This window comes from Stegastes partitus, unplaced genomic scaffold, assembly GCF_000690725.1.
Source record: "Stegastes partitus isolate 25-593 unplaced genomic scaffold, Stegastes_partitus-1.0.2 Scaffold1778, whole genome shotgun sequence".
Classification (NCBI taxonomy): Eukaryota; Metazoa; Chordata; class Actinopteri; family Pomacentridae; genus Stegastes; species Stegastes partitus.
This window is the reverse complement of record NW_007579509.1, coordinates 127467-135792: the sequence shown is the minus strand read 5'-3', so window position 1 is coordinate 135792 and position 8326 is coordinate 127467. Positions and strand designations below refer to the sequence as shown.

The 8326-nt window shown below is 37.6% G+C and overlaps 1 protein-coding gene and 1 long non-coding RNA gene across 2 annotated transcripts in view; both read left to right on the top strand.

Moving 5' to 3' along the window:
* The first annotated feature begins 618 nt into the window (after nt 1-618).
* LOC103372557 (uncharacterized) lies at nt 619-1172 on the top strand. Its single transcript, XR_521005.1, has 2 exons — nt 619-706; nt 933-1172. It is a non-coding gene; the product is annotated as an uncharacterized LOC103372557 (long non-coding RNA).
* A 2606-nt stretch (nt 1173-3778) lies between these two features.
* ube2g1a (ubiquitin-conjugating enzyme E2G 1a (UBC7 homolog, yeast)) overlaps nt 3779-8326 on the top strand; it is a 7674-nt gene continuing 3126 nt past the window's right edge. Inside the window, exons 1-5 of the mRNA XM_008302224.1 lie at nt 3779-3971; nt 5677-5779; nt 5930-6027; nt 7070-7248; nt 7571-7690. Of these exons, the coding sequence (XP_008300446.1) occupies nt 3926-3971; nt 5677-5779; nt 5930-6027; nt 7070-7248; nt 7571-7657 (513 nt within the window). The 5' untranslated portion in view covers nt 3779-3925 and the 3' untranslated portion in view covers nt 7658-7690. The remainder of the gene's footprint in view (nt 3972-5676; nt 5780-5929; nt 6028-7069; nt 7249-7570; nt 7691-8326) is intronic.

Here is an 8326-nt window from a genome sequence, read left to right as displayed (position 1 = left end):
TCAGGACTTTTCTCCTTTCTTACAAACTGGATTGATGTTTTGTCTCCCATGTGGTTGGCGTTTCTTGCATCTCTCCTGCTCCAGTGTGTTGGCTACCATCATGAGCACCTTGTCATGGCGATGACCCTCCCGATGGTGGGTCAGCGCTGGTGGACAAGTTACTGCCCATCTCATCCTCCTGGCTCCCAGCTGGGCTCATCTTTCTTGCTCCATAACCAGCAAGAGGCTGTTTCAGCTGCCTCCCCCATCCTGTGAGCTGCTGTTTTTCTCTTCCTCCCTGTTTTCCTGTGGCTGTGAGCATTCTCCACACTGACTGGTGGGAATCAAAGGTGAGTAAAATTCTGATTGCACATTTATTCAAATTTCAGTTTTATCCATGTTACTAACACTGTTTCTTTTATGCAGGTGGCTTCACCAAATTAAAGTAAGTTTATACTTGAAATGAATCAATAATATGGATTTAGTATTTATTATTAGTGGTGATTTGAAATTGATGCATTTCACTTACTGGGTAGTTCTTTGTTCTGTTTCATCTTCCATCATCCGGGGGTTCCTGCAGCAGAGCTCTGTTCCGTTCTGTGGACCAGGAGCTCTGTTCGGGGAACTCCCGGATGATGGACAGGACACCCGGACCCGACCCGACCAGAAGGACGGATGACCAGGGACCAACGGGAGAGAGGTGGCGTGTTTTCAGTCCGCTGACGAAGTAAGTCCTCACAACAGGAACGCAAAGTAGTGATGAGCTAAAGTTAACTTTCAGCAGGTTGATGTATTGTGTGAACCTGTAGTTGTTCTGCACCTGCAACACCACACATTCATTTATGGCTTCATATCTATAAAAGGAACACAAATAGTTATTGGAGGTTTAATTCAACTGAGCAGCAGCTACCAACAATGCAAAGCTTGATTTTTGTGTCTGTTCTGTTTCACAGCTCACCATCCGATCCAGACGCTCCTGCCTCCAACACCACCCTCTCCAGCCTCTGACAGCACCAGCCAGCGAAGAGGAAGACGTTTCCAGCAGCGCTTCACTGTATATGAATGTATAATGTTTATTGTAAATAGTCAGATTTAACTTGTTTCATTTAAAATGTAAAAAAACATTTTCATGATTGTATTAGCATAGTTGGTTGGTTGTTAGTTTTGATGTTTAATAAATGTGCAAAAATTCATATAAACGTGTTTTTTCACTTTTTAACTTTAGGTTATTGATGGGTGACTATGGTCATTTTACATGTACGTGTTAGATGTTGACTAAAGTCAAACAATGAGATGTGACGTTAGAGTGTGTTCTGTGAGATGTTCTACCTTCTCTGATGGTGGATCAACGTGGAGCTTCTTCAACACTCAATCAGATGCAGGAGTCGCATCTGTTTCAACCATCAGACAGACGTTATGAGAGGAAGTCACCGTTTGGAACTCAGCAGTTTGATGAAAAGTAGATATGAACACAACAACAACAACAACAACAAAAGTCTTCATATGGTTCTGAATATTATGTGTATTTTGTGTATATGTAAATATTGAACTACTGGACCAGGAGACTCTAAAAACCCCTGAGACTCAACATGGAACACTGGTGGTTTTATACTAACAATGTGGTATGTTGTCAAATACTAAGAGGTTTATACTTCAATGAAAACAGGTGATTATGAAATGAAATGAAATGAAAAATAATTTATTTATCCCAGAAGGGAAATTCAATCTTGTAAAAGCTCACTTTTTAAAAAAAAAAATCAATGTAACATATATTATATACAACAACAATAATAATAATAATCATTATGATGATGTTTGGACAGATTATTTTGAAAATTGGTGATAAACATTAACCTGATTATTTAAAAAAATAAATGCTGGCAAAAGAATTAAAAAAAAAAAAAACAATTAACTTTTAAGAGATAACTTAATTCACAACTAATTTTAAAAATATATAGATTTTTTAGATTAATATGCACTTTTCAAAGCTGTTTTAAAGAAGTTAATGATTCACTTGTAAAGAACTATTTAAATATCAACTTTTTTTTTAAATGACTAAGGAAATTAGTTAGTCTTAGTTATATTTTAAAAGATTCTTTCAAAAATAGCTGTTAAAAAATAGAATTAGTTGATTACCTTCAAAAAGATTGTTTGTTTTTCAAAATAGAAAATTAGCATTTACACGTGTATTTTAAAAAGAGATGATGAACTTGAAAAATTCTAACATAGGTGATTGACTTTAAAAATAAACAATAAATATAGGTGATTAACTTTTAAAATAGTGTTTTTTAAAATGAGACAATCAACTTTTAAAACATTTAAAACTGATGATTAACTTTTAAAAGATGGTTTAAAAAAACAACTAGATAATTGTAAAATTTAAAAAAAAAACAAAAGTTCATGGTTAAATTTTAAAAATAACTGATTAAACGATAAAGAGTCATAAGAAACAGATAACTGCTTATAAAATATGTATATATATAAACTTTTTGAGGTTATATAAAATAAATGAAAGTGTGTGAAGGGAAAAACTTTACAAATATCTTTTACACTTTAAAAAATTCAGTCAAAATAAAGCTGGTCGGGAAGGAATGGTTTTGAAATCTGATGATTTGAGATTAAATAACCCAAATGTTGTCATTTTGGTCAAAGCTGGATCACTTCAGCTGCTCCATCTAGTGTCCGCTGTAAAGTTTACAGTCAGCACTTGCTCAAATAATAAACCCAATTAACCAGACATTTTTCAGTGGAGGCTTCATGTGTTCAATTTATAGCCTTTCACGGTGGGTTTCATTCTATGAGTCAGATGGAAAAATTAACGATAAGTCAGTAAACACGATTCTAACACAGTTTAACACTGCTTTTTTAAATTTTAATTTTACATTTTTTAAAAACCCTGATTCTTTTCAAAAATCTGACTTGTGTACATGAGTCGTCATAAATCCAGCCTCCACACAAGACTACACTAATATGTACAGCTGTGTTTTTTTCTTACAGGGAACACATGCAGTTAGAAAAGCATTTGACCAGCACTTGACATTTAAAATTTCCTTAGAATTTTTATCTAAAAAATTAATTTCATGTGCTGCATAAAAAAACATCCAAAGCACCTAAACTTTTCATTTTAAAGGGGTCTGATTGTCACTGATTCTGTTGAGAACTGAGACCACAGGCAGGTAAACGGGCAAAAAAAAAACCTGGATGTCGCTAAAGTCTTGACTTATTTACTTATCATCATTTGTTAAAAGAAATGCCATGGAATTAATACAGTAAATGTAATGAATTCTATTAAGATTAAAGGATCTATTCCCATCTGAGACAAACCAACAGTCTGAAAGTCACTCTGTGGCACACAGCCATTGATCTCAGTGTTATGCTGATGATGACAAATTGCCATCCAGTCCTTGAGTAACCTGATGCATCGTTGCTCCATATATTTTTTGACACTAGTTTATCTATTTTGGGCTTCATGAAATGAAAACATTTAAAAGCTCAGGATGCTGCCATTGTCTTCTGTTGCCTTCATTGTTGCCTGATTGCCTCATGCGGTGATAGAATTATTATGAGATGTAGAGGAGGACATTAAAATAGGAATAGAATTGGACTGTATACTGCATTATTTGCATGAGATTTAATTTAATTTAATTTAATTTAATTTTATTTAATTTTATTTTATTTTATGATTGCTTGGAACAAGGAGAAGTGCCGCTGAAGGACTGACCAGAAGGTGGCAGTAATGTAACAGTGACGATGCCGGCACCTGCACACTTTCCACGAAGAAGAAGCGGCGGCAGCAGCAGCGGCAGGAGACGGCGACGAAGAAGAATAATGACGAGAATGCTAAACGGAAAATAGAAGGGACTGAGTAGCGCTTGGTGAACATTAAATTAACGCCGTTACCTCGAAATACCCCCGTTGAACATAGCTGCATTACATCTGCTGAACTATGACAGAGCCTCAGTCAGCGCTGTTACTCAGGAGACAGCTTGCAGGTAATCAAACCTTGGCGTAAACTGATGCTAACGGCGGCTGTTGCGGGAAACGTTGCCGTCGCTGTGATTCAAACGACGGTGCTGCTGGCGCAAACTGTTTTCTTGAACCTTCCACATTAACGTCCCCCTGACAGAACTGCGGGATCGTAGCAGTGAAAAGTCGGCACAACACCTTTTCCCTCTTGACAAACTGACGTCGTCAGTGTGTTTGGGAGAGCAGCTCGTTTGAATGTGCGGTTCGGTACTGCGGACTGATTGCAGTTGGAAGCCGCTGTCAGAAGTCCCAGCGACTCTAGCAGTGAGCCTGCCGCTAGCCTGTAGCCGACTCGATGTGTTTACATACATTTTAAGCGACACAACAGCTGGTGTTTTACATTTTCTACGTGGCGTTTATCAGTGTTGTGATTAACATAATGTTAGCGACTACACCGTGTTACTAGCTGACCCATTTCCGCCGCTAACCACATCAAATTGTTCACATATTGAGCCAACTCGCTTTATCTGTAGGCTAGCGTTAGCCGCTGTCACTGTTGTTAGCGTCAACAAGCTAACAAGCTAATGTTAATCTCGCATTACCTCAATTCGCTATTTTAGCAGGATCAGCTGCGAATTAAATTTAGCTGCACTAATATTAGCCACTTTCCAAAACCAGCTGACTATAGCACACATACTGTAAGGTTTTGGCACCGGTGTTACGTTTCAGGTTTTGGCTAAGATGGGACATAACATGCAAACTGTCAGGGACACAGTGTGCTCTATTGTAGCTGTCCACAGATTCTCTCTGTTGTGGTGGATAACTGAATAATGTTGTAATGAGATTTGATAGAATAAACTAACATCCACTGCACGTCTTTTATTGCCCAATAGAATTTGTATTCTTAAATTTGTTCCACCTTATTCTTTACATATGATGCTTGTAAGCCATCAAACATGAACTCTAATAGGACTTCATACAGAGGCAGCTGATTTGTTCTGTTTTAATGTACAGAAAGGTGGGATGTGGTGCCAGCTAACTGAGTTACAAATGCATCATTTGTAAACCAGCAGTGACAGATACCAAATCTTTAGTAATTGAGTTTAATATTGCATGTCTTGTAAGCACTCTTATTGTGTCTTTTCCACCAATAAACAAACAATAGAATGCTATGAGGTTTATAATCTCAATTTGATCTACATTAACAAAGACAGAAGCAACTGTACAGATTTTGGATTTAAACGTCTTTAACCCAATTAGCGCATTCCAAAATTGATGGTCACTGTTTAAATTTCCAGCTGTCGGAGAAATCCGTCTGAATTTTGCAGGATCTTTTGATATGTGCATGTGTTTTGTATTTTGGTCACAGATTGAAACTGAATCTTGTGGCAAATTGAAAATGAAATGGAAGACAATACCACAAAATGAACAATATTTCAGAGAGGACACATCAAAACACCTATTTGATCATGTAATTGTTCTGTAATTATTAGTACATAATGATATGATGTGTTGAGGTAGGTGTTGTAATGTCATGGAAAACTGCAGCTGGAGTCCAGTGAGTGATTCATTAGTGTAGTTTTAGCGACGTGCTCCTTCTTACCGAACCACCAATAAAGACCTCCTGAGACAAGGGTTGTGTTGTCTCCTTAGCAGGGTTGAGAAAACTACGACACAGTATTCACAAATGCTACGAGGACATGACAATCTGATATTTGTTTCCATATCTAGAGCTGAACAAAAACCCAGTGGAGGGATTCTCAGCAGGCCTGATCGAGGATAATGATCTCTACAGATGGGAAGTCCTTATTATTGGGCCTCCGGACACACTGTAGTAAGTCTCACTGTTTTGTACAGGTGATGCTGTGGATGTGCTGTTATGTCTGAGCAGCTCCTCCTGGCCTTTACTGATGTCTCTGTTTTTACACTTGTACAGTCTTTACCTATAACATTGATGTTCTGATTTTTCTTTTTTTGTTCACAGTGAAGGTGGTGTGTTTAAAGCTCATCTGACATTTCCCAAAGACTACCCTCTCAGGCCACCTAAAATGAAATTTATCACAGATATTTGGCACCCTAATGGTAAGTGCTATGAATGTTGTTTGTCACAGTTTGTCGTGATGGATTTCAGTTTGAGGAAATGGAGCTTAGATGGTTCTCTAAGATGGAAACATGTCTTTGTGTTTTGCCCTCAGAATGTTCAAAAATTAACATTTTGTTTTAACTATTAATACAAGGAAAAAATTTACACATAATTTAATCATGAATCAGCTGTTTACCTTAAAGCTCATTCTATGCACTTTCATTACAGTCACTGCTTAATCTTGATTTTTTTGGGGTTGTAAATTTAAAAAAGGACTGCTTTGACCAAAATCAGTAAGGATCTACTGACATCAACTTAGAGACGTTATAGCAAATTATTCAATACTTTAAACCTTAGTACTGGTAAACAAACAAAACAACAAAAAAATATTCATCATCTATACATCGCTTAATCCTCACCAGGGTCGCTGGAGTCTATCCCAGCTGACTCAGGGTGAAGGCAGGTTAACCTGGACAGGTAACCAGTCTATCACAGGGCCACACTTAGAGACAGACAACCAAGCACACTCACATTCACACCTACGGACAATTTAGAATTACCAGTTAACCTCAACATGTTTCTGGACCTTGTGGGAGGAAGCCGGAGAACCCGGAGAGAACCCACGCTGCACGGGGAGAACATGCAAACTCCACGCAGAAAGATCCCAACTGCGCCACCTTGCAGTCCTACAAAAAATATATTAAACCTGATTCAACTTTTTGAGTTAATAACATTCAGGACCTGTAGTTGAAGGATTGTCCACATGTGTTAAGCTGACAGATCGCTTAACTTACTGAACCTGAAGTCTGTCGCCAAAGGGGCCTCTGCTAAACTGATTCAAAGAGTTTTTTTCATTGGCAGCCTCTAAAAATCTATCATTAATCAGTTGCTGATTGGTTAAATGTCATGTTTACAAGTTTAAATAGCAAACATTAACATCAGTTAAAAGAAGTAGAAGCTAATTTATTTATTTTTTGCTTCATAAATCATTTTTGATGTTCGTTTTTTTAAATGTATTTTTTCTTTATTTTTTTCTTTCAGTTGACAAGAACGGAGACGTATGTATTTCTATTTTGCACGAGCCTGGTGAGGACAAGTATGGCTACGAGAAACCAGAGGAGCGCTGGCTGCCTATCCACACAGTGGAAACCATCATGATTAGTGTTATCTCTATGCTGGCAGACCCAAATGGTGACTCACCAGCCAACGTGGATGCTGCAGTAAGTTTGCTTGTTGAAGAAGTTGAGTAGAAACTCTGTTTGATTGTGCTTTTCGATTCAATCCAACATCTGAAAGTCACAATCTGAGGCCTAAATGTTGGTCTTTTATAAAACCACACATTTCAGTAAAACACAAGAATTTGCTCGTTTGTTTTGAAGAGCTGTAAAATATAAATGTGTTGCTGAAATGCATCATTGCAAATACAAGGAATCAGTGGTATGCTGAATTTAAAAAAATATAACGAAGCACATACACTTGATGAACTGGAAACTTGTCAAAAATGAGGAACCTGAATTGTCTTTACATTTGTGCCCTCTGCAGAAAGAGTGGAGGGAGGACAGACATGGCGCGTTCAAAAGGAAAGTTGCCCGTTGTGTACGAAAAAGCCAAGAGACTGCGTTTGAGTGATATTTAGCAAGGAGCTAGCTTCATGTTTTCAGGGTAAGTATTTTTGACTTTGAGCCTTTAAAATTCCATCAGTCACAACTAACTTCAACTGTTTTGAAATGCACTGAGTAAATTGAAGTAAAAATGTACTGTAGTTCAAATGTAATCTACATTGAGTTACTTACTTGCTTTCTAATAAAACATAAGCATTGATTCTCCCTTTAATATACAGCTTATCATGTTAGGGCCCAGTTTCTTAAAGCTTCTGGAGAGGTGTTGCATCAGCTGTGTGATTGTTGTGGAGGGTGTGGTTTGTGTTTCTGCTGCTCAGCCCACCCCAGTCGACAAACTGACAGAAGGACTGTGTAATGCACTAGCAGCAGCTAAAACTGTGTCTCCTTCGAAACCATTAAACCTGTTGAATCCAGACCTCTCCAAATCAATTTCAGCAGAAGCTAAACATTATGACCTTTGTGACTGTTGTATTTGACTGCATTATTTTTACATGTATGTGATTAGCTGGTAACTGAGCTTCTGTTTGTGTTTGTGCATGAGCAAAATTTAATCGTTCCAGCATTCGTGCAGTTTTTCCAGCTTAAGAGCTTTTCAGACATAAGATTAGTGACATCGCTGCCGTCATCAGCTTGTTGAAGTGGCAGGATTCTGTCATTCAGACAAAGGTCACTTTAA